Consider the following 27,215-nt stretch of genomic DNA (forward strand, 5'->3'; position numbering starts at 1 on the left):
TCTCGAGGTCTGGAACAGCCTGTCAGCCTGTGGTTGACAACGCTGGGTGACCTGCAAGGAAAGGTTAAAACAGGCATTGACTTGGACATTACAGGTGTGGGTAGAAGTGAAGCAAAGATTAAGTAATAGAATTTAAAGCATTCCAAAATGATCAGATCTCAGAGCTTCCATAGAAACAGTATGCTCTCTGGCTCATTCTTGAGTCCTTATTCTTGTAAGCAAAAGCTCTTCCCTATGATAATGCAGACTGATTACTGTATGTGGTAGATTGCTAAGCACAGACTGGAATATTTATATTTATTTTTGCAATGCCATAGGTAAAAACAATTTAACAATGCCAAGTACAGATGTTATTCTCATAAAAACTTCTCATTTCAAAACAAATGATTTCTAGTTCCCACAAAAAGTTAAAATTACATGCAGCTATATGAAGGTTAATTGCTTAAGATGCACACTTATATATCAGAAGACTTCGTTAAAATAAAAACATACTGGACTACATCATTGTAACCAGGCAATTACACAGAACTAGAAAACTGACTCTGTAGTAAAATATAAAAATCTACAATTATAAATATAAATTTGGTCCATGGAATCACTATAGAAGTAGCAGTATTTACAGTAAGTATCAGATTACTATTCTAAATGTCTAATTGAAGTCTGAAAATGTTGAATGTTATGGAGAACAGTATTTTATTTACATTCTACTATATTAAAAGTTATATTTCTAGCAAATGTAAGATTGCTATAAATACAGTAAATAAACTGAGTACTAAAACCATGACATGTTTCTCTGTAGTTGAGAATCCTCTAACATCTATTAAAAGTAAAATGAATCAAAAACTAATACTGAAAAAACATACCACAATTCAATTCTTAGAAACACTGTAAAAGTCAATCAAATTAGTCAGACTTAACAACGTATTACAAGAAATTTTTCAAGAAAAGGCACACATTGTTAATGGTGTAAGTTCTACAGTAAAGTCATATGCAACAGAAATAACTGTTTGTTTGAATGAAGGATGGGAACTGATTTTATATATATAATAACTGAGAAGATTTCCCCCCCATAAAATATAAAACTGAAAATAACAATGGTAAATGTCATGTATGACTGATGTGCTGTAGGTATGTGTATGTTTAATTTGCTTTGTTAATTAAACTAAAGATTCCAAACTTTCAGCTGCATTTCCGTCAGGTAAAGCTGAGCCATTACTGTCCATAGACGCTGAGGGATTTTCTTCTTGCCTTGTGCTAACAAGGCTGAGAATAGCTTTGTACAGAAACTGGTACTGTTCCTGGAGAAGAAAAAGGGATATTTTCAATGTGTTTTCATAAATAATAATGCTAGATTTTATTATAACACTGTTAATTAATAGCTAATGTGTCAGTCTGGTGATGTACAGTCCTCCACAATTGATAGGGTTACTCAGTAGATTTATTAATTTTCTGACTAATTTCTCCCCCTGTACTCAGAGTGGACCACAATATTAAGGAAGATAGTGCATGTTTGTTAGATGGAGGAAAAACAATGCGTTTCTTAAAATATATGGGCTAAATCTGATCTTTGTTTAAGTCTATGGCAAAGTTCCCAATTGAAGGAATAGGGTCAGGATTAGGGCTTCTTTATTTATTGCTTTTTTCCCCTTGAATAAGTTCTCATTTTCTGCCTTCAGAGTCCTATTCTGGCAGTTTTTTTTTCTTTTTCTTTTTGGTAAATGTGGTTGGTGCTTATGATTTTGAAACCCCTGACAAGTGTAGAAAGGCAAGACTTGATTTGATTGTGTTGGAAGAGTCAGTGAAGAGGCCGTTGCTTAGCTGGAGTGGGCTTCTCAGCTAGGCGCAGTAGGAAGCGGGAAGTGCCAGAAGTGTTGGCCAGAAGTCAGTCAGACAGGGTGGAGCTGGGTGGGGAGGAGGAAACACTGGCAGCTCAGTGTAGGGCAGCATTTCTGGAGAGCAGGCACAGCAAAGGCTGTGCTGCACTAGGTAATAGCAGATGCACTGAAAAGGCAGAGGAATATTTTGGATTCCTGGATGGCTACATGAGAAGAATAAAGAATTTCTGGGCTGGAAGGAGTGGTGAGCAGTATGATAGACTAAATAGAGCGGAGGAGATTTGGAGCTGGACTATTAGTATGGACTCAGAAATCTGGGGTAGGGAAAGAGCAGGGAGTCGGAAACTGCAGCAGGAACAGATGGGAAACTGGAAATCTGAGATAAAGGGCCCAGACCTTTGCTGGAAGCTTCTGGGACAAGAGGATTGAGAGAACTGATGGTGCTGCTGAGGTGGGAGGAGCTCTCATTGCAGAGCTGTCTGCCAGGCACCTCAGTCTGGGCTGGCTGGTCAAGCGAAGGGGTGGACATGTCTGACTAAAGTCAACAGCAAAGTTCCCATTGTTGGAATGGGGTCAGGATTAGGGCTACTTCATTTGTTTGCCTTTTTTTCCTTGAATATGTCATATGCCTTGAATATGACATGAATATGTCATATGTGAACATCTGCCAATCCTGTGTCATGTCCTGTCTTTCCTGTCAAAAATATACTAACCCTATCCCTAATGTTTCACTCCTGAAGTGTTCTCCTTATTACACCCATAGTAACTCCGCAGTATTTCGATTAGCAGCAGTATGACCAAGGGCAGGATTCATAACTTTAATTTCTGTAATGCATTTTCATCTTTACAGCACAAACTTAAGTTGGTAATTCTAGTTGCTGTAGTTTTATTTTTTTTTTTTTTAATTCTTCCCTTCTGTAAGTACAGTGACACTGGTGTCGAGTGACAATTCAACAGATCATGAAAGTTCAAAGTCAGTCCTGGACTGGAAAAGGAGGGTAGCTATTTCAGGGTCTACTCAGAGTACCAATTTATTTCTCAATTAATTAAAACCATTATTTACATGACATAGTGCAGACTTTTTATGATGGTGACAGTTCTGCACATTTTGAACAAGCCCACTTGATAACCAGCTAACCAGTTTTTCATGGGAAACGCTTCATTTTGGAATTAGCTGTAAGTCCATTACAGAACTCCTGGAAAATAAGTTTTGATTAACTCATGAAGAAACTGACACATAAGTGGTGCAATAAAGTTGCCCTGACACCTAAGCATGCTAATAATATGCATATATATTGAAAAAAAAAGGACTTATTTTGCTTATTACTTACAATATCTGTGAAGACTCCAGGCCTCATCAAATTTATCATCTTAGCTACCTGATAAACATCCACGGAGTTCTCGTTTTCTAGCTGATGCATGAGCGTTGTTAGTGCGCAGAAGGTACCTGCTGTCACCCCTCCATGCCTTTGGAAAGCCGGAAAAAAAAAAACACACACAAAGAAAAGTCTATAAACTGGGTCAGATTCCCACAGCTGGAGAAAATATAAGGGCCAAGATAAACAGGTAAGATGAATTTCCATGATGTGATCTTTACACCTTTCTGAAACAGGGCTGCACAGCAGTGCCTTAACATGACCTTCACAGTATTTGGCTACAACTTCTGGGAAGTCTTTAAAAGTCAGTCTCGAAGTGTTTTCCCACAAACATGTACTGAGAGAATCATGAAGGCTTAAGGGCCCGTTTACAATATTTCAGTATTTTTGGCTGTTGTTAAACAGCTGGGGCAGGGTAAGGCTCCTCAGCTAAACAGTCTTATTTCTCTCAACAATAAACAATGAAGCCCTGATTGGTTTCATCTCCAGTGCCCAACTCAGTAATGATCCAGAGTATCAAAAATGATAGAATGGAAAAGAGAACATTCAGTGTATTATTAAACCCAAATATGTCTCTTGATGCAGTTGAAACAGAAGCAGCAGCACTAATGTTAGGTGCAGACTTTCTGTCTTGTTTCAGTGGCTCTCCCTCTAAATGAGCAGCAAATGTGACTCTAGAGAATAACAACAAAACAAATTGAAAGCTGCAGTCCTTACTCATCGTGTACAATCATGGGTCCATCACGGTTGGATGTTTCCTCTTTGATGATGCTGATCAGTTCAAAAGTTTTACTAATAGGACTATCAGGATTTGGCCATTTTGGACACTGAAAATGCCTCACTTCGAGGACATAGTCATCCTAAAAGAGTAAAAAAAACCAAAGAGCAACATAACTAGTGCTTAACATTTTAAAAGCAAGAAGCAAGGGTTAAAAAATGACCTTTTCTCTTTTAGGTCACTGTTTAAAGAGACCTGAGTTTCTAAGGATTCTCCAAAAAATTTTTTTTAACAAAAACATGATTTTTTTCAGGACTAGGGTCTCATCAGGACTAAGCCTTCCAGCTCTGGTCCAACTGTGGCCCAACAGGCTACAACCCCCAAGACATTCCCATTCCCTTCTCTTGAGAAATGGCAACAAAAGTGCCCAACACCCAAAGTCCTGCTGCAGTAAGCGCAATGCAATACAGAGCGAGCTGAGCACACCTGCTATGCTGAAGGGGTAGCAGAGACAAAAGCACCTCTTCCCATCAGTAATCCTAAAGTTATACAGTAATATTTGGCCTCCTCAAACCCCGCTGGCCCCTGCCTTCCCCATGCAGGCAGCGCATGCAGAAGCTCCCTAACTCTGTGCTTGGCCAGCCCAGGCCCCCCTTTCCTTTTTTTCCACTCTGCCCAGCCCCGCTTCCTTGGTGCTCTAATTTCTCTCACATTTACCACAGAAAATGTAACAAGATGTAGGCATTACCTTTAACAAATCAAATCCCAAAAGTTACAAGGTTTATGATAATGTTACCTGTGTAGCTTCCAAAATAAAGTCTTGGATTATGAGCTTTTCCTCGTTAGACAGACACTTGTGTTCTTCAGCAATCATAGTAACCTTAAAACTCTCACAATTTATTGGCTCGTCTTTGTTTGGCCAGTAAACAAATTCATCTTCAGCCTCAAGGAAGAAAAAGAAAGTCATTTTCAGACTTCAAAATAAAACTTAATCCAACAGAATACATAATGTGCCATGTATGTAATCAGTTAATCCAACTAGATTTAAATTGACAAATCAAAATTTCAGCAGGATCACAAATGCCAGAAATGAAAGTTTTCAGACACCTCCCTTACTAAGGCTAACTTAAAAAACTATCTCTTCTGTAGGAAGTATAACATTCATAATCTGTTTGATGAGGAGACAAAAATATAAATTGTCTTGGCTGCCCTTATTTTTCCAGTCATTCAAGACTTTTCAAAGTATTTGCATGGCTTTTCTCCAAACTCATCCCCAAACATGGCGCCTTGTCATGCCTCAAAATTTCTGTAAGTACCAACCTAAAAGCTCTCAGATATTTTTATGGCCACATCTCTAGTTACTGCAAAACACATTCATTGTTTATTAAATTATGTATACAGTATCAACATTTGAGTTTCTTTCTCAGTTTATAGTCAGATAAATTCCAACTAAACAAACCTTTATTTGCAATTTTAGGAGATGAGATAGAGAAACAACATCATATTTACCCCTTAATAATAGCTGAAGGGATCATACTACATCTAAAGCAAAAGTCTTGAAGCAAAACTCCTGCTGTTTGACCCTTTTTATAAATGATATGAATGATGAAATATCTTCTCATTCCAACTGAAATCTGCCAGATGAGGACCTCCGGATCAACTAGGGTATGATTTTGCGTATTTTGCACTCAGTACAGTATTATTAATTTTTAATCGGTTTTGGCAAAATCGCAGACATTGTCTCATGTTTTGCATATTTTAAAATGTTAACACTAATAAAATTCATACAGAAAACTAGAGCAATCAGCCATGAATCTTACCATATTCTGGCTATCAGGAAGCATGACTATCAGCTGAGCGTTATGGTCCCATATCATTCTCCAGAAATCCTTGATAGTGTGTAGTAAGGGATGCTGGGTAATAATGAATTCATTACTTTGATAATAACCCTGCAAAAAAAAAAACCCATCAGACTCAGAGTTGGTGTTCAGCTTTCAACATTTAAATGAAGCTTCTACTGGGCAGGGCCAGAAGCCTAAAAAATAAATTCCAGAATTATGCCCCCTTTTGCAGAGAAGATAACTGCCATTGCAATATTTTCCAGATGAACAGAATGAAACCAATTACACTGAAATAACTTTTAAAACTTTGAAAAATTCAACCAACCAAACCAATAAGACCAAAGAAAGCAGTGGGCAGTTGGCATTGAACAGCCAATTCAGAATGAAACTACTCAGATGCACATGCTAGGGGAGCTGGTGACAGGAAACAAACTAAAAGAAAATCTCTTGAAAGATCTGAAAAATATCCCAGGCAGTTTTTTGATTTATATAAATGTCATAGACAGCTTCTAACTACAAATGATATCTCCTTTGCACTCATGCATCTAATGAAATATCATGCATAAACAGCACTGCGGGGAGCTTTCCCATCTCTTTCCTGAATGGACATGTTCTGTGTAAAAGACAGACTTTACTCCTTCCTTCAGCTAATGAGGGGAAGAGAGTTGAAGGAAACCCACAGAACAAGAAAGATAATGAAAAGATGATGACCTATGGTGCCTGGACTCTGCCAGGTGCAAAAGTTGCAGCAGACATCTGCAGGAAACCATCTCTGTAAAATGAGGTAGGAAGGAAGTTTGGTTTCATGGCACAGTAACCTGTTAGTTAAAACTTGTTAGTTACTTGCAAAAGATCCTTCCATAGGCGGTATTCAGCTTTATTGTTTTTTAAAATTATGATGGGACTTCTGGTTCTACAGATACACACTTAACTGAACTTAAAAACAGTAGTAATAATTCCACGGAGAAGGCAAAGAGTAAATAATGGAAGAAAGCTTGGGAGGAGCTTTCAAAATCAGAATTGTGCTGCTCTAACGTGGACCCTTGGCAGCTCTGAAAAGAGCCAAACAGTGGGGCACAGTAATAGCACAGTTAACTGACTTACCATGATATAGGAAGCATTGATGTAGTCTGTTCCTTCACCAGACAGTGATGAAATACCAACTCGAGATCTTTCCACTGTAAAAAAAGTCATGAACTAGTCTGTACATGGAATAACACATATTTTAGTAACGATCTCACATATTACAGTAATGATAACAAAACTAAGATCCATCAATCAGGATGAAGTGCTATCCAGCCATCTATTTCATTCTCTTCTGTGTGGTTACTTTGCTAAACCATTTCTTCACTGAAAGCTCTTTACAAAACTTAGGTGCTCACTGCCCCACACCAATGCAGAAGTCCTCAGATCCTGCTGAGGAACAGTTAAAGTGTTTGACGCACACCGTTTATAGAAGTTTTGCCACCCAAGAAGCCAATTTGAACATGCTTACCAGGAATGATGGATGAAGTTCTGTTCTTTTCTCTGTTACACTGTTTGAGTGCAGTAGAATAATCACATTGCTGTATGTTAGACTGGCTCAGTAACTGAAATAAGGAAGTTAAAAAAAATCAGGTCACTGCACAGGAAGCCTTCCTTTATTAGCTGCATTAAACATAGGGGTGCATGTATGGCAGGTTAGCTGTATTGCTTAAATTGAGGCATCTAGTTATCTGGCTAAATCAGTCAGCTAGTCATCAGAGTCTTCTCTGCTCACTGTTTTAGCAGTTCAAATGATTCTTGGTCTCTAGGTCAATGAAGCACTTGATGAATTGCCAGTTTAAGTTGTTCCCACGTCCAGCCCCTCACTGCTTGTGCCACTCCGGTGTCACTTCTTCCATTGTGCCCGCACAGCTGTTTGTGTAGCTTTAAATAGTTTTCTCAAACAGTAAAGAACTTGTCTGAATTGGATGCAGAAAAATCTGCATTGTCACTCGGACAGCACAGATGTGAGTACTGATGTGACACAGCTCCAGATATCACAGTTATGATCTTCCTGATTTTCTCTCCAAATCTGAGAGAATTAATACAATGTTAGACTTAAAATACAAGACTTAAATGGAGGTCATATTAACCTACTTGTTTCGACCAATACAATTCAGTCAGAGAAGTGTGAGAAGGAATGAGTATAAATGTCGCAATGACCCTGCGTAAGCATGAAATAAATTTGAAAACCAGGTGTTTCCTAGTTTTTAGTTTTCTGATTGCTAGTAATTAATCATAATGTTCAAAAGCATTTAAAAGACTTTTCTGTAATATTTTGGGTTGACCATATATAGCCTCCAAAAGCTACCAATTTGGAAGAACAGATAGCAAACCAGAGAATTTCCATCAACATGAAGTAGATCTTTTTTTTTTCTTTTCATCTCAAACAGTTCTTACATAAACTAATGCTCCAAATTTATATTCGTACACTAATAATTTTGGCGTTCAAGGAGAAATGAGATTCAAGTAGACCTGCCTCTGTCTGATAATGTTTAATTTCTTATAATTTGAGCTCTATAGGTCTCCTGCAACTTACACTGCATATTCTGTATATTATGCATTTTATTCTTTCATCTGTTTAGGAATGGTGGCATGTTTATTTCTCCAAACACATCACAGCTGAGACAGGAGAACCTGTTTCTCATTGGAAAAAAACAACAACAGTACAGTGTGTGTTCCTTTAAGCCAAGACAGTAGCAAACTGTGAAATCCTTTGACCCTATTCTGTAGTTCAATATCTTGAAGTTACTGTGCCTATGTGACCAAAATACTTCAGAAAAGAAATATATTAATATTTATCATGGCCTCATTATCTACTGACTTATCTGCAGTTTTTTACTTGTGATCTAATAGCTAATTGTGGAAAGAATATATGTTATCCCACACATTCCTCATCAGAATTAAAATATTTAGAGACAAAGCTTCTAAAAAGTCACTTCCTGGTAAATTAAGAAAATCAAAGCCTAGTGTGCTACATAACACAGAAAAAAAAATAACTATGGTTTACTTTCCCGAATTCAAATTCATTTGAAAAGGTAGGATTTTCCGTCTTCATTTCTTAAGTCACCTCAGCGAGCTAGCTAGATTTCCCTTTCTCCCCATGAGTCAACGTACTGTTTCTCTCCTAGGTCCGGGTTGATACCTGCCAGCTTCTGACCTCTGGTCTTCCTCTGGGAAGCTGAAAGTCCAATGCACGTACACCTCGATCTCCATATACAGAAACACCGGAGTGTTTGTTTATTGCCTGCTGAGGAGATGTCTGCCTCTACAGCTATTGCTGCACATTGAGGGCAGTACGTTGATTGACCAATACAGAACATGATGTTTTCTGCCAGAACGACACCTTTCCAGACAGTTATTTTACCTTTGGGGATCTTCACGCAAAGGCATGTAGTAGTTTTATCCTCTGTCTACTTACTGGACTGTTTCTTATGCTCTTGTTTTTAGAAAGAAATAAAAAAAAATCCTGTTTAAGAGTACATAAATAATTGTTTTTTCCAGCTGACTGCATGCATTTCTTAATTGCTCTGAATCTAGGTTCAGCACTTAAATTATATATAGAGAAAGATGATGAAATTTGCATTGAGATAGCTACTCTAAAAATCATTCAATCTGAGAATGCTTACAAGTCAAAACCTTTTCATGTTAATATCTCAGAGAGCTCACCTTGAATTGTTTCTCCAGTCTGGTCTTTCCTGTTGGTCCAGGTATCAAGAGAGAATTAACATAGGCATGAATGTGAGTCTCAAGGACTTCTGTTTCTTTACTGAGTATCGCTTCGACCAATGCATCATGAATGAAGATGTATTGCTCCTAATAAAATAAAATTAAACACGTGAGCCCTAATTATTTTCAGATTTTCCCTGGGCATCTTCTTCGGCTAAGCTGCCACTTCTGATGTGGTCACTATTTCTTTGCGGTTTGCTGCTATAGTAGAGTTTTCTCAAATGTGGTCCTCTACAGTGAAGGCTGCTCCTCTGTAGTGACAGTATGTATTTGCAAGTGAACTACACATGCAATGCATATGTGATACGATAGCCTCGAATTAAATTTCCAAGTCAGCTTCTTTTCAGTGCTCCCCGCCTCCCTTTCTTGCAACAAAGTGACTGCTCCCAGTTCCTACTGCTATCTTCCATTTTCTGTCTCCCATACTTTTGAATAAGTGCTCATGCTGTTGTTGATCACCTTTTCTTCTATTAAAAGGCACCAGGGAATCTAACTCCTGTTCCTGAAATCTGAAATAGGCTTTCCAATGCCCTGCTGTTGTCCTTATTGTTTCTTTCTGATCTTTTACTATTCTATATATAATCTGCTGTTTAAAACAGCTGCATATAACCTTTGCTTAAAACAACTGTTTTCCTACTTATTATTATGCCTGCTCTGAACCGTTTGATCAGAGTCAGCAAAGATTCCTAAATCATGATGTTTCCTTAGAAAGACTATAACAAAAATGCATGTACTGCCAAGAAAGCGCTACTGGGGGAAGCATGATTTATACATACTTTCTTTTATAGACTTTCTATCTTCTGATTCCTCCCTAACAAACAGACAAGAGCCCACAGATAGGTCATTTTCTAGCTCATCGCTTTATGTGAGCCTAGAAGAACTGCACTATAGAAACAAGGGAAGCAAATGGGAAAGTCCAGTCTGGTGACTGGTTGCCATTCTGCCTGGTGGCGCCAACAAGAGGACTGTATCATCTCTGCTGCTGCAAACAGAACTATGGAAAGTAATATTCTTGTTAAATATATTTTAGTCTTACCTCAGTTTGCACCAAATAGTTCCTTTGGGTACGTATGTGTTTTAAGAATCCAAATATGTTGACTGTCCCTTCATGCTGAATTTGCTGCAGCATGCTGTCTAATACTATGTATGTGCCTGTCCTTCCAACACCAGCACTATAAAACAAAAAAACATTCTTGAGTCTGGTGTAAAACAACCATGAAGAAAACTGTTTCTTGTACACAGCTTTTTAAATAAATTGGTGTGTGGGGAAGGCTTTCCTCTACAAACTAGATTATTATATGATTCTGTTACTTTGTTAAAACTTCAAGGCTAGTAATGAAGGAAAATCTTTCCTCATCACTTTTTTCCTTATGCAAGAATAGGTCTAAGGATCATTTATTTAAACCATTTTTTAAAACCATCAATTGAAATAGAACTAAATGGCTTCCAGTAGACTGCAATTTTAGGGCTTCTGATACTTCTGATACTACTGATAACTTATAGAACTTTGTCAAAGATATTGAGCTAGTTAGAAAGTGTGGTGTAGGTCAGCATTTGTGCATATTTAATGTGCCAAAGTTCTTCTATCCTGAAACACACGTCACTTTAAAGGACAAGCTGCATTATGCCACTCCCTACAGATACTACCTACAGAGCTTTCAAAGATACTGGAGTAGGGAAAATACTAGGAAGTGGCAAAGCTGCAGAAGGTACATATGTAAAAGAAAGAGCTTAGTACTCTTCAGACATGGTTAAGACGGCAAGCGGTGGTTGAGACCATTCTTAAAGAGAGAAGATGCAGAAGAAAGGGTTAATTAACAGCTGATGTCATGGTACTGCCATCATTTTATGTCAGAGTAGGAGTGAGAACCTCTCAAATGTAGAAAGCTCCGTATCCGAAGTATATCTGCGTTGAGAGAAGAATTTGCCTCTGAGAAATGTCACCAAAAAAACCAACAAACCCCCCCGATCGTTTGGAGACATGTTGCCTTAAAACACAGTCCTGTTCTGTTCTAAACTCTGACTCATTTAGCATAATCATGGCTGTGTGATAAGAATCTAGACTAACAAACAGCTTTTTCTTTCATAAAATATCAGAGTCAGAAGTATTAAGTCAAGAGGCAAGTTTTTGTTATGTAGTCTCATATGGGAATTAGTCAGTTGTAATTTCTCTGTAAGTTATGTGGAAATGTTATGTGTATTGGTACATATAACTTGGCAGCAACACAATGATGGGTCTACATGGTCCTTTGGAGGCAGACCCGAACTCAGTCTGTCCATGCTAATGCAGCCACCTCATTTCGTATTCAGAGGGGTCACAAAGCATGGGCAGAGTGAGGTCAGACTGCCTGTAATCCATTGCCTAAGTAAACATGATATAAAGCTGAAAGGTCTGGGTTATCGACACACTATTATACCCACAAAATTACAAAGATTACCAGGCACCATCTGTACTTGTTATAGAAGGCAAAGGCAAAACATGAAAAGTATCAAAACACAAAAATAACTACGTAAGGTGTCAAGAAGTTCCTCATATTTGTCCTCCATATAGCCTGTAAAGATAAGTAAAAGTTATATTTCCAGTATTAGACTCCTCTAAAATTCTACAGTCCACAGTGTTAAGTGAACTTAAAAGCCTTATAAAATTGTCTAATAACCAAGTATTTGAGTTATATCTATGACCCAATGGAGAAGTCTGACTGAAGCCATACAACTTACCACTGTTCATTATCTAAAAAAAATCAATTTACTTGATTTATATCATGTTGCTGATCTCTCAGCCCACTGGCATAGATCACAGTCTTTTGGGGAGGCTCTCATTTTGAACTTCCCAAGAACAGACAGGGTGCAAATGCAGTAGAACAACCAAAATGCATAAATTTCATTTTCCAGGCTAAAAACAGATTTCAGTCATATTAGATCATCCCAGAAATAAAATATCTTCATTTTCAGCATTTGTGAGGCGACTTTACCTGTTGGCTTCCTCAGAGTCAGCTCCAGAAGGACAGAATTCATGAGGAGGTTCTCTTTCCAAATGTTCCATCAAAGGTGAGGTACTACAGTGGAAAACCAGAACCTGCTTATATATTTTACAATAACCCGGTCCTTCACGGGCATTGTGAAGTCATTCCAGGCCCTACAAGCCATTTTTAACCAATTTTCCCTGGGCTGCCCAGTTTTAATGAGCACTGACAGAACACCTGCCTGCACACTGTGGCATATGCAGACCTCAAACCGATCCCCAGAATGCTCCTCCGATGCAAATGAACGCTAGAGCGCAGAGCAATGTTAAAAACAGCAGAGTTGTAGTTCAGCCAGCAATATAGTGAGTCTTCTTTTGTGCACAGAGCTCCTCTTAGGATTACAGAGTATCCCTGCACCAAAGAAAGCATGAGCCAAAAACATCCTAACGATATGTATATTTGCAGAAATGAAACAATTACTGCTACATACATATCTAGTAAGCTCACAACAATCAAAAGAATAGTATAGAAGGGTGCAAGAAAGTAAAAAGAAAAGTATTTTTTTGCAGAGCAACATCACCTTGTTTAAAGCCATTATGGAGATTTATAGAAGCGGCACAGACAGCTGATTAGTTGGCCTTGCCAAAGACAGAAATATCAGCCAAGAACTTAATCTTCCTCCATCAGCAATTGTTAAACATGAGTGAAGTTTTGCTTAACCCACCACTGAAAAATTCATTTTTCTGCAAAGCAAAAGTGGCGTGAACTTTACTACAGTAAAAACCACACCTGCAATGAACCACAACAGGCCCAACAGCATGACGCTTGGCGTGCGATGCCTTCCGCACAAAGCTGAGCACAGGTAGCGTGTATTCTGGAACGCCCATATCAGGCCACTGGGTATAATGGTACTGAGTTACTATACGTCCACTAGACCTCCCTTTCTGGGAACCCTGCAATATAAGAATAATTCCATGAATAAGTATCCCACATTTAAAAGGCATCATTTTTAATAATTTTATTTATGTAACTAATAGTTCTTTACCTAAACTAGTACAGTCCCTATTTCATTAAAAGCAAGCCAAACATGCCAAAGTACTTTCTAGTTCTGAATATTCCAGTTTTCAAAGAGAACAGGAAGGGCAGGTGCTTCTATTAGTGCTAACCGGAAAAGTGACCTGGCACTGCCCCTTAGAAAGACATAGTGAAAGACTAAGAGCACTGGAAGGATAACAAACTACAGCTAGTGATCCACCGGTTATTTTTGCCAGTCTGCTTCTCTGTCAGGTGGACAGAAAGGGTAGAAATCATCTCACCCAGCTTTATTGATCAAAAAGGGAATTAGTTTTGTGTAGGTTAGATCCACCTGCTTTGCAAGGGGTTTAAAGGAAAATTCATGGGATGATTTCCCCTATATATCATCTCATATTTTCTGCTAGCTGCTGTCATCCTGAGAAGTCATCTTCCTGCTCACCCGGGAGGTAAAGTCCACATCAGCTCTCTAGTGTGATCACAACCTTTTCCCTGCATCACACCACCACAGGCCAGTATCGCCTCCACCAGCTGTTCAAGCCAATTAACTCTGAGGTTGATGAGCATCTTGGCTGGCTGAGACCTACAGGATTCAGCTTTACCTCTACAGCGGAAGAGGTACTGTTTTAAAATATTTTGAGCAACTTTCAGCACTCCCTTTTGATCAAGATATGTTTTCAGGATGCCACAAACCTTTTTGACCTTGGTGTTTCTAATAGTAAAATTCCTCACAGTGTAATAGGCAAGTACATGAACACTCTTCTGAGTAACCAAGAAGTTCCCATATTCTTCACTACCTTCAGCAGGCCAATACTGGTCACATTTTCTCTGTTAGAAAAGGAATGAGAAACAGAGAAAGAGAGAAGAAAAATAAGTGTTAAAATATCAGGCTGAAATGTTCAAATGTAAGAGCATAGTCAACCACAAAAACGTACAGGAACTCTCAATACACCCAGTTTATAATATACACAGTCTTCATCTCAAGGGAACAAAGAATGTATTATTTATTTTGTGTTGTAAAGAGATCTGGCTGTGTGGAGATATTCGTTATTTGGAACATTCCAAAAAAAGAGCGGTTTAAATCATGCTATCAGAGCTAAAGAACTCTAATATTGTGTAAACTGCTATTCTATACGCACTCTAAAATCTAAAGACAAAGACAGATGACCTACAGGAATAGCTGGAATACATTCCACACAAGGGTCAGTCTGCTCTGGCTTTGCTTCAAGTCATTAGAGTCATATGGGGCTTTTGGCTGGGTCATAGAATGGGTACAATATTCTTATATCTGATCAGAGAGGAGAGGAGAGAACTTGTGTGTTGCCAGAACAGAGCCTTTTGGTTGGGTAGCCATTTAAGCCTTCTCTAGAAGTACTACAGTACACATTTATAGTCTGGTATTGTAAATGAAATAGTTCTTAGAGTGTGGCCCCAACAGTGCCTATCACCTGACAGGCATTTAACTGGTCATATGATAAGAATGTATGCGTTTTAGGTCAAGTGACAGGCACACTGACTTCCAGTATGTGTGTGGCAAGTGTGATGCAATGACTGCTCATGTGACTCCAGTGGGCATGCATATTCCCACCAAGTAATCAGATGAAGACACATCCTACGATAAGAGACCACCTCATTTTGGCTCACGAGACTAATGCATATCTAGTCATGTGATGCAGGCGGAACTGTGGGTGCCATGGGATGTTAACAGGGACTACCTAGTGAACATCCAAAATATTTAATTTAAATTACAGTTATCTCCTTTCCAGAGTCTAAGGCATCCTTGGGAAAGAGACTGACGAGGAACAGACTGCTAGAGGAATTCGGCCCATGGTCCACAGTCTGGCCGGTCCTAAATATATCCAAAAAGGCATTTTCTCGTATAAGACTTTTTTTTTTTTTTTTTAATAATATGGTACTTTCAAGACTTCAGTTGCTGGAAATTGAGTTTGAATGTTTTCCTTAGTTTCACACTACAAATCCTCATCTTATATTTCTATGGCCAATTCTAGTACAAGCAACTACTGCAAACTACTACTTTTTGCTCAATAAATGCCTAAAAAAGATTTCTGAAAGAAAGGAAGGAGCCTGTTAGAGGTAGATCTATCAATATCAGAGAGATAAATAACAGACAAAGGTACTCATACCCTTCCTTTCTCAACAAGATTAGTTATCATCACAATAACTTCTACGTTATGTTCCCATATCATTCTCCAGAAATCTTCTGCTGTCGATTTTAGTGGCCCTTGAGCTGCAATGTAGGCTTTTGGCTTGTTGTAGCCCTAAATTGAAATATAACAAATGACACTTGTTAAATCAAAGTCCGCAAGCAAAAGAAGGTTGGGAGGAGTACATGACATTTTATATATCTATTTTTAAAGAATCTCAAGAGCTTTTAAGTACTTTTGAATTTATAACTATCTAATTCACAGAACGCCTGTGGTACCAGATGACATATGAATGGAACTGTTATGTCAATGTTTACCATTCCAACAAATAGGATATATATTCAAGTGCCTGTGTTCTGGCAGAATGTTGACATGATAGTGATTACGAGACATCTGTTATGACAGTGGTTTAAGAAATGAATCAAGATCATTCGCATGTAAATTACTGGGTAACGAAAATTGAATAAATGGTATCTCTATGAGGCTCTCAGCCAAATGGCATCTTCCCCTCCTGAGATTATCTCAGAGAGAAGAATTAACCACTTACCAAAATGGTATAAAAGAATAAACATTCACACGTCAAATGCTTCTGAAACAATTCAGATGTGATAGAACAGTTTATGTTTCATAAAGCTCTTCACTAAGCTGCAACTGCTACAATATCAAGATGGATTCAAGAAAGAATTAGAGACTTACGTGCACTTCACTTTGTGGGTTTAAGTCAAAGCAAAAGGTTTTTTAACAAATACCTCAGTATTTTGAGAAAAGACACTTCTGACAGATAAATGGATTGGCAGATAAAAAATGCACTTACATCAACATAGTTGGCATTAATGTAGTCAGTTAATTTTCCATCCTTTTCTGCAAGTTGTGCTAATTTAACCCTAGTATGATCATCTGTATTAAAAAAAGGACAAAATAAGCATAGTTTTCTGCAAGGATTATACTATTTGTGTCAAATGTTTAAACAAATACTTAAATGTTTTTTTACAATATTTACGAGTAGTACAGTGACAATCACATATGCAAACAGCCTGTGCTTAGGTATGAGGCAGATTTAAAGTTCTAGTTTGCAGAAATATAACCTAATCAATCAATGGATTCAGAAATTCAGTAATTATTTCAGATTTAAATTGTAACATTTTTTAAAAGGAAAAAAATATATAATATTCTTTGCATATGACAAAAGTGTATAGCTCTGTGAAGCCCATGGAAGTTCAAAATGTGCAACCAATGGAAACCTGAGTTCCTTGAGAAAAACAGTCCTACTGAGGTAAAGACAATTAAAAGGATAATAGTGTAAAGTGAGTTTGTCCTAACTGTACAATATAATGTTGTGGTAAAAAAGATTAATGTTACTTGCAGGTATTAAGTATTATATAGTGTACAGTGTACAGTGATACTGAGGTGCACAATTTATTTACCTGAATAGAAGCATCTAGGGTCATTTTAGGCTCTGTTCCCCTATAACTTCCATCTGCTGCTTGTGAAGGGCACAGGTCTTCTGTAAGTCCTGTGTTATGACTGCTGAGCCTGCATGGCAGTCCTGGATGCCCTGGGATGTCTCAAATGATGGTAGGCACCGGTGTTTAGGTAACTGACTCCTTTCTTGAGGGGGATTCATTTCAAGGTAAAGAGTGTGGAGCTTGGAGAGCTATGGGAGCCTATGGAGTTAGTCAGCTGAAGAGCCCTCAGCTGCCTGCCTATTCAGCCAACTAGGTGACTACTTGAGGGTCAGCTAAAGGTTTCTGTAGCCTTCACTGTTTATAGGGACCTGATTCTGCCGCACATGGCAGTTCTTGCTACTTGAGATGCCCTAAGGTAGCTGAGACCTCAGTGAGGGGCTTAAGACTGTAATGCAGGACCTGTGGGAGATCCACATCCTTCTGGATTGATAGCAGAAAGGCAGGCAGGATGCCGTAGGACATCTCAGATGGCCCTGGTCACTTATGCAGGACAACTGAATGTGCCCAAGAGCTCCACTGACTGTAATGAGAGGTCAGACACTGACTTGCATATACACTCCCACACGTAAAGATGTTAGTCCTGAACTGTATCGTACCCACCACTTCACAGAGCCAGTACTTCAGACTTGACCCTCCTTAGGGTCTGCTGATATCAACAAAGGCAAGTCAATATTTAAAAAAACTTTCAAGAAGCCAAGGACTAGTGCAAAACCTGTTAAAAAGAAAAGCTGCCACAAAGCTGTCACCTTTCCTCCCATGCGTGAGTACTGCCCTTTGATAACAAAGTCAGGTTAGTGCTCTCCATACCATCAGATGGGGAAGATGGTTTAGTTCCCAAACTCAGAGAATGGCAGAAGAACCTCCCTGACCTTCCTCCCCTCTAGGGGTATCTTCAGAAAGGTGGAATGGCTGCTGCTGGTGTACAGTTTCCATTGTCTTTTGCCAGATGCACTGATTCTGTCTCTTTATCTATAAAGCTCTAGTGTATATATGTAATTTAGAGCTTCCTGTTAGCAGAACAAAGTTGAAATACTATAGACAGTTAAGTACATTAAACCACCAAAATAATCGAGAGGTCAGAGACAATGACTTCAAAGAGAGATTAACAAAACTGAATAGATGTGCTTTAGCCAAGAAAAAATCTGGGATAGTGAAGAAGGGCACAGAAACTGGAAAACATGTCCTGGCTAATGAAAGTGATTTATTACATCATGGCTGGGCATAATACAACATGAAATTGATAAATTTATATTGATATATGTCAGTAAATATATCCTGGGATTGTGAAGCTCCTAGAGAGATAAATAATCATTTTTCCAGCTCAAGGACGGATTAATTTTGGCAATCAAAACACAGCTTCTTTGGCTTTATAGTGGCATTATAATGAAATCTCCCAACTCCCTTTGGGTCATCACAAAAGACACAAATATGTCTTGCTAACAAATGCTCATCAAAGCAGCAGAATGTCAGAGGACTAACTTGAAGAGATGTGAGATCCTGATCTATTCCTTTCCAGGCATTTTGCTGAGCAGTACCTGGAGTTTTCAGCCTAGAGTTGTTCCCCTCCCTGTCCCCTGCCCTATATCATGTAAGTCTATACTTGGCTTCAATGATTTCTTACATAAAGCACCAAGTGATGCATTTACTTACAAGCAACAATATTTATATATCGATTCTTATTCTTGTTGTCTGGGTGATTAGAGCTGTCTGATGTAATACCTAGATCTACAGTACAGCTCTGGATTTCCTGAAAAAAAAATGTACATCATAGTTTACTAAATATTAAGATATACATATCGTCTTAAAACAGTAAGCTAGCAAGAAAAACCACAACCTTATACCCAATTATCTATGATATTTTACAACTACTTCATTGCTAAAAAAATGCAGTGAAATAATTCCTTACCTGATAAAACTCTTTCAGTGTCTAATGAGGGAATGAATGCAAAAAAAGTAAAAAAAATCAAATTCCACAGCACAGAACAATGGATAAAAGTGTTTATATAAATTACAATTACTATATGGAAAACAGTTATGGTCATGCAATATATATCTCCATAGTAACAACAAAGCTGAATAATTTGACATAACTCTTAAAAATAAATCAGCAATCTGAACTTTGAGATAACTTTCCTCTTAAAATACTGATATCTGTTTTCCTATCTTTAACTTTAATGTTATACCCTGGGTCTGGGAAAGCACATATATATGAGCAACATCATTGACTTTAGTCAGATTATCTATGTATTTAACTGTTCATAGGATTTATGAACAGTTATTATTGGTCCTTATAACTGCATTAGTTTCTCCGATGAATGCTCTTGCTCTCTTTGAGTTCAGTTGCAAAGCCTTCAGTGGGGAAGGATAAAACGCAACTCATATAGCCTCATGGGGCTGTTAAGGGCCAGCACTGCAACCCTCAATCTGCCAGCAGTTTCTCAATGTGTTTATAAAAACTGCTTGCAGGAGATAGGCTTGAGAAGGCAAGCACAAAGTGTATAAAATTCACAGAAATCAATTTTTTTGTTTTATTTTATTGATTATTTTAATTCACAGGAAACTCAAGCGTTTATAAGGCTCACGGTGTTAAATAAGAAATATCTTGCCATGACTAAAAATACTACAATAATACTTCCCAATGTTTTCTATATTTATTTTAAGATAAACTATCTTCCCTATCAGCTATTTAAATACATATATGAAAAGTGGTTACTAGCTTTGATACAGCCTGCTAAATTAGATGTTAAACATGAGTTGTTTCATAGTAATATAAAAAAAGAACTGAACACCCCCATGCCTCCAAGTGTATGCTGATTATGCAAAGATAATGGCTATATTTAAATTCTTCTTTAACTCGTAAGTTCTTTATCAGTAGAAAAAAGATCAGATCACTAATTCCGGGGTAATCTATATTCTGGGGTAATCTATAAACGAAAAAAAGGATTTCCAAGAAAAGACGAGGACAGTGGGTTCTTTGTCATAGTTATGGTAAGAATGGAAGAAGGTGTAGGCTCAGTGAAATGCAGTATATTTGGTCGTTGGATCACTAAAAGAAGGCAATGAATGATTTTATTTATTAGTTTCCTCACTTATGGTGAAGGCACTTTGTTATCACTGTATTTACACAAAATCCTCCAACATTTGCTCATATTAATAGCCAGCCTATCTGGAGCCCAGTTCTGTCAGTGCCTACGAACATGATTAGCTTCACATATGAATGTGTAATGGACAGTTACAAGTATTTACAAGTTTGATCCCACAATCAGATGAATATTCTGAATGTTATATGACTTAGAGAAGAAATGTTGATGAAGTAGTTAGATGAATGATACAGTTTTTGGTCTGTTAGACTGCAATCCAGTGGATGGAGAAACAAAAGCAAAACCAAACGATGTGAAAGTACGGATTTCTTTACTTTCAGTATTTTTGTCTTAGAAGCAGACTACTACAAATATGCTTTAAATTAATAGAGATCTATAAACAATCTTGTTTCTGTCTTAGTGGAGTGATGTTATTAGAAAATACATGTCAAGAATTTTAATAGCACAGCTCTGATTACAAAGTTGGGATTTATAATATTTAGTTTATAAATTACAAGGTAGAATAAGCACCTATCTTTAGCTTGGACATAATGTGTATGAATATGAAAAACAATGAAGTTCACTAGTTACTTATGGTGATATTGACATATTATATGATAAGAGTATATGTTTCAAAGTTTTGAAATACCTCATATGAACCATATACTTTATGAAAGGAACTGTAAAGCTTTCACTACCATATAGAAAGACTCTACATTAGCTTCCCTGTTAATCAGAAGTCTTGTCATGTGTACTCATTATTATTTTTTCCTCTGGAAATGGAACAAATAAATGTGGATAGCTTCTACAGAATTCAGCTGGCATTAGTGTTGGAAAAGCTTTAAGCCTACATCTATGAACTATTGTATAGGTTACTCACACAACCAGTTACACACTGAAAACCATACCCATTTGCAAACTAATTCTGTTACCTTTTATAAATCGCCCTAGCTTTTATACATGAGCAGTCCTACTGGGCTCAAGGTTACATGTGTTTGTGAAATTGGTCACCAAGTCAGAATGTAATGCCCAGTTCTTTGTTTCCATATGCATTTAAATCTAATGTTATTTGTATGTGCTAAAAAAGAAAGATGACATCATAGAGCCATACCTCAAATTCTTCAGAAAAACCATTACTTGCATGTAAATCTGCAACATGTTTTGGAAAATGCTTTATTGGAATTGCTCCAACATCATCTTAGGAGTGGGAAAAGACAAAAAATATATTTATGAAGAATAAAAAGTCAGAGTGACATATAAAAAAGTTCATATTTAGGCAATCCACACAACATCCTGAAATAAAATTTACACCATGAATTTTGGATATATGTCTCTCCTTAAAATTAAAATCACTTTCTAACTCTGAAAACATCTCTAAAACTATTATCTAACACCTATACATTTCTAAAGGGCTATTCTGAAAGAAGACATGGAAAATGCCCCGAATAAGTCTTTCTCTGTTTTTAAACCTCCAAAATCATTACGCTGATTCTGCAAGATGATGAGCTTGTCTGTAAATTGAAGAGCACTCAAAACTCCTTGCGAAGTCAAGGGGAACTGAGAGTCTTAGCAATTTTCTGCAATATGCTGAAAGTGAGACAGTAGGAGCAAAGGTCTGTATCTCCTGGTAAAGGAAGAATGATCAGGCAGAGGAGGCAGGATGCTTCAGGTTGATTAACATTGCATTGGGACTCTGATGGACTAGTTACATAGTCCCAAGCCTAGGAAATTAATCCAGCATTATGACAGCAGTATAATTGCAACTGACTTGTTGCATGTTTGTAGTCATATCCAAAGGAAACAACAGCTAACCCTCCTCTTTTACTCCAACAGTGAGTATTTCCAGCAGGGAATTTCCCCCCCCGCCATTTCCCCCATGATTCTGTGATATTCTATTCATTTACAATAACTTGATTCTACAATATGCTTGATTCTAGGAGTATCAGCTACAAACTCTTACTTCAGGTACTATACTTCAGGTTTTAAGTGAAGACATTTTTTATCATTTAATCTATGTAAATTGGAACTGACACACATACAAGAACATTTTCTGGACACCCACAAAGAAAATATCTACATTCCCAGCCTATAAATGTGCCCTATGTGTCCTGATACTGAGCTTAAACTGTCAGTCTGATGTTTATATTTCAGGACATCTCCTTCTTACTTAATATAAATATAGAAAAACACTTTTGTGTAGAATATTCACTAGGGTTCGTGTCAAAAATCTTTGGGGCTTTTAATCTTTTCTTTCCTGCAAATATGCTATGTAAATTGAGTCATCTGTGCTGTTAATTACCTATTAAAGATCACATTTTAACTAGTTTGTGCTCTGAAGAATGAAGATTTTTTGTAAAGGATTTCATAGATTTAAAATATTTTTATTTCATAATTTGCAATTTCATCACTGTGTCATATGAGAAGGAAAGTTATTTATATCAACAGACGCTCATCATTTAGGCCACAAAATAATTTTAGCTTTCAGTTACCAAGAATTTGTTAATTTGTATTAAGATCTATCTGGTCTTCCACTTACATGAATGGACCTGAAAACAAAAAGTGAATATATCCAGTCAAGCCTAAGAGAAGATGAACAAATGTGTAAACACTATTCCTACACTTTGGAGAAGGAACCTGGCATAAAGTGTTTATTCTATGATATGCAAACATAAAACCAAAAGGGAAAGCAGATGACCCAGTGGGCATGGACAATAAGGAAGAAAGAGATCTCAGGTCTAATGTTATTACTATTTAATTTTCGGGTCATGCTGCTTTCCCATTTAGTCATTTCTGGCTCCAGGAATATATCCTACTTCTGCATGGCAGGTATCACTTAATACTAACTAAAGTTTGATACTGGCTCCTAATACTATCCAGTAACTCCTTATTTGTAGTAAATGCCTCTTTGAATTATATTCTGAAGTGCTAGAGCATTTTCTCTGCATAACTGTGAATCTTCCAACTTTGCCAATAGAACTGCATGGAAGGAAAACTGAATATTTGATAAGGAGATCTGTGGAATGTGTTTCTAGTCATAGTTATAATGAAAAATAAAACTTAGCAGTTACTGAATGCTCTTCCTGGTCTAAGCTGTTTGCCAGTTATTATATCACGGTTAGCCTCAACTGTAAAATTACACTGCTGAAACACTATGGGGTAGAAAACATAAAAAACTGCTCACTTGACAGCTACTGCACACCAAGTGAAACAAAAATATTTCCTTGGCTCTTGGGAGTTTGTCCATAAAATACTTTATGTGTTTTTCAGTCATTTAAAAATACTTAAGTTAGTATTTATCAGCTTTTTAGAAGTAAAACTAACAGCATCAAAATGCATATTTTATGCACTGAGAACAACAGTAAGTGTAATTCTGCCTCACAGCAATGGAAAACACTGTCTCCCTGAGGTGAGCTGGTCAGAATAAATTGCAAGGAAATTATACAGTTGTATTGCAATACAGTTACTGATAGAGACTAAGAACAGAAATTTCATATAATGAACGCTACTTGACACTCATACATAATCACATATTCTCTGAGTATCAAGCTATGTCCCTGCCTATTAACCATTTAGAAAAAGGTTATGTGTCTGCAACAACAGCAATCAATGCAAGATGCATTTAAGGATGCCTACAATTCAGTTAAAACAGAAACCTAAAGTTTGCAATTTATTTAATTAAATGTATTTACTAACTATCTACACAAGAACTGATTTTGCTTCCCTTCGTCATTCTGAGGGCACCCATTTCCCCATATAATTGCACCATTTGAAAAAGCATTACTTGTGCAACAAGATATTCTTTTCTCATGTGTGAAAATGTGGCTCGGGATCACCTGCAGAATTAACCTATTTAACATGTTTTTCATTCTACTCAGTCTGAAAGAGCTGGTGAGTGCTGCGCAGTGCTCCTCCAATATTCTTCAAAAAGAAAGAAAAGAAAGAAAAAGTTTAGCCAAATAACGATAGTGGAAATGGAAACAGGAAGTGCTAATATTTTGCATTTGTGTATCATGTTTTAGCTGAGGCTCACAGAGAATTTTACTACTGGCAATATATACTAGTAAAATATATCAGCAAGTTAAAAAAAAAATTACAATAGCCAATGAAATGCAGAAAGATGAGGCATGTGTAGGTCCTGCTGGTAAAAACAAAAGGTAACATTCTATACATATGTTATACACTCAATGACAAAGAAGAAATACACCAGAATGTGTTGCTGGTATAATCCTCTGCTTTGAGACAGTGAACTAGCTTTTTAGTGTAGCTAAAACATGGATGACACTAGCTAGAAGATGCAGCCTATCTCTGAAACAACTCTGTAAGGGAAGGATATTTCTCTTCTGCATTCCTACAGGAGAGAACATTAGTAGCACTAGACTCTGCCTCCATCAAGTGCACCTGTCTATATTAGTATAAGAGGGCAAAAATCTCTGATTTATAAATGTTACAGTATACAAAGAATTCATACTGGCACATACAAAGAGCATCTTTCAACAACTAACACCAATCCACAAAATAGTTGACAAAAAATACCTGAGACTGGGAAAACTGGAGCTGGAGGAACAGAAATTACTCGAGGTGATGTATTATCTTCTAAGTAAAAGTGAGCTGTCTGGAAACATTTCCTAAAGGGTAAGAAACACAAATAAATATTGCAAACATAAAACGTTATCTGAACTCTCTTGGAATTCTATCATTATTAAGTCAAGACAGAAAATCATGTTTTTGAGAACCAATTCTCATGGAACGTCAAATAGAATTACTATAATATAAATAGTCCTCAATACCCCCATCAAATTACGTATACAACTTGAAGATACCACATTAGCTCAGCATGATATATAGTTTTTGTATCCTTACTTATACTAAAGGCAGAAGATGAAGCACACATCAGATACAGTGGAAGCTGAGAGAGGCACTCTGCACCAGGAGCTACTGTATATGCAGCATAACAATTTCAAGTATAATAAAATGCCACTTCCAAATTTGCACATATAATTGCTATCCCTTTCCTGCGACTAAGCTAGCCCGAAGATGGTGCAACATATGAGATCAGTCATGGTAATTCATCAATAGATCCTACTGCAGGCACTGAAATGCAGATGGCAACATGCCCTGCAACAAATGAATGGAGGCTGTGGAACTACCATGCCTGGGACTAAATGATTTTTTTCTAATGTAGTCACAACACTGAGGGACACCTTAAACAAGGAGGACTTCCTGAAGCTGATAGACAGAAACAGGGGAATTTATGACTCCAGAAGGTGCTAGCTCTGTTGCAGAAACATTGAAGGAAGAATACAAACGGAATCAACCTTAATCCACAATACTATTTGTATCTATACCATAATCCAGATGTGAAGATAATAAGAATAGCATCTGCTAAGAACGCAAGCAATTCAAGGGACTAAATAACCAAATGCTGCTGTAAGCATTGCAAAAGCTCCTTAATTAAAAAATCTCCAGATGATTAGACATGCTAATAGCAATCTTTACTCTGGGTCACTTAATCTATTTGAAATATTGTTCACAATTGGTTAAATTTAAAAAGAAACATTTGCATTAGGAAAATATTAATCTCATTTTATATTTACAAGATTCTGTTCCTTGAAAGCTGTCGGCTTAAGCTATTGCATGATCATTGTTTTTTGTGTAATCAGTGTTATTGTAAATTCTCCTTCCGTAGTGTTCCTGTGAATGAGTAGCACTGTACAGATAAAATCCCCGATATGGTTGCTATAATCAAAGAGAAATATTGAGGGCATTTTGAGAAACAGGTGGAGAATAAAGGTTTACGTGGATATAGTCGTTATTTCTGAGACCATTAATGTAAACCATAAAGACTTTGCTAAGCTTATTTGAATTCAGCCTTAGGGAAACACACAGATACACCTGGAATGCGTGGGAGTTTTATGCCTTTGTGTACAGTGCACATTCTCAGAAAATGCAAGAGAAAGTGGACAGTTACACAAACAAGAAAATCTAGGTATGTAAAATAGTCCTGGTGATTCAGATGGCAACCATACTTGCAGTCCAGCTAGAATTCTCTAAAAGCATATTTGTGACAGTCGTGGAGGAGCTTTCAGTTTTCCATGACACACTTGGAGTAGAGCTATCCATTAGGTACCTACCTTCATTTAGAAATGGATATTTTGAACGCAGACCAAGATCACAGGCAAGATGTACTAGGGAACGTCCTTCTAAATTTAAAGAGATTCTAAGGGTAGCATCCGACAGAATTAGCAGCTCAAATGGCTACTGACATGAGAGAGGCTCTCTCTCAATGCTAGTATAATACTCAAGAGGTAGTCTCAGGATAGCATGGAAAATGATTATAAAAGGTAGACAAATACCAATCACTAATCACTTTTGGAAAGTCTGACCCCCAGTGTACTGGGCACTGTGAATTCAAATCTAGTATGTTTATTAAAATTACAACAACCAACCAAACATACCTACTGCCCCAACACTAAAGAACTAACACCAAAAAATGTCCTCCATCAATGCATTTGAACAATGCTCATACATAAAGTTTATGTAATAACAGTACAGAGTTAGCTCTCTGCATGAAAAAAGATTCAGCTAAAAATAATTATTTAATTAGTGTAATGATTTCTCACATCTTAAGCATTGCTTAAAATGCCCTCATAATATGCTGCACATTTACTACCCCTCATTGAGCCACTGCATCTTTAACAAGTTAATTGTGGCTGAAAATAAATTATACCCTTAACACATTTGGGAGACATATTCATAGCAGTTGACTTGACCTATAATAGGACTCATAAATAGGTACTCCATCTGCTTCTGCATCAGCAGTGAGAGCCTTCATGACTAAATCTAATGTTAATAATCACGTCTCCTGTTAATTATCACTCGTTGTTAATGAAAAAAGTGATGACTGTTTCAAACTTGCAGATAAAGGTCCCATCGATCAATGTTAACCTGATTATTTAATTTACACCTTGTATCACAGCATTTAGACC

At 37.3% G+C, this 27,215-nt stretch overlaps 1 protein-coding gene across 7 annotated transcripts in view; it reads right to left on the bottom strand.

Annotated features, from left to right (window-relative positions):
• Positions 1-280: 280 nt before the first annotated feature.
• Positions 281-27,215, bottom strand: part of PTPRZ1 (protein tyrosine phosphatase receptor type Z1) — a 142,028-nt gene continuing 115,093 nt past the window's right edge. For 2 of the 7 annotated variants that reach the window (XM_009687322.2, XM_009687325.2), the window contains exons 14-31: positions 24,763-24,854; positions 21,341-21,426; positions 19,056-19,076; positions 18,800-18,896; positions 16,498-16,580; positions 15,663-15,797; positions 14,212-14,346; positions 13,276-13,439; positions 12,496-12,579; positions 10,560-10,695; positions 9,464-9,610; positions 7,266-7,359; positions 6,875-6,948; positions 5,750-5,878; positions 4,726-4,872; positions 3,929-4,071; positions 3,167-3,302; positions 281-1,298 (exon numbers count right to left, since the gene is read on the bottom strand). In XM_009687322.2, coding sequence (XP_009685617.2) covers positions 1,158-1,298; positions 3,167-3,302; positions 3,929-4,071; positions 4,726-4,872; positions 5,750-5,878; positions 6,875-6,948; positions 7,266-7,359; positions 9,464-9,610; positions 10,560-10,695; positions 12,496-12,579; positions 13,276-13,439; positions 14,212-14,346; positions 15,663-15,797; positions 16,498-16,580; positions 18,800-18,896; positions 19,056-19,076; positions 21,341-21,426; positions 24,763-24,854 — 2,044 coding nt within the window. In that variant the 3' untranslated portion in view covers positions 281-1,157. The remainder of the gene's footprint in view (positions 1,299-3,166; positions 3,303-3,928; positions 4,072-4,725; positions 4,873-5,749; positions 5,879-6,874; positions 6,949-7,265; positions 7,360-9,463; positions 9,611-10,559; positions 10,696-12,495; positions 12,580-13,275; positions 13,440-14,211; positions 14,347-15,662; positions 15,798-16,497; positions 16,581-18,799; positions 18,897-19,055; positions 19,077-21,340; positions 21,427-24,762; positions 24,855-27,215) is intronic. The other 5 variants (XM_009687324.2, XM_009687328.2, XM_009687326.2 and 2 more) reach the window with 3 other exon arrangements.

The sequence above is a fragment of the Struthio camelus genome, chromosome 1 (genome assembly GCF_040807025.1).
Source record: "Struthio camelus isolate bStrCam1 chromosome 1, bStrCam1.hap1, whole genome shotgun sequence".
Taxonomy (NCBI): Eukaryota; Metazoa; Chordata; class Aves; order Struthioniformes; family Struthionidae; genus Struthio; species Struthio camelus.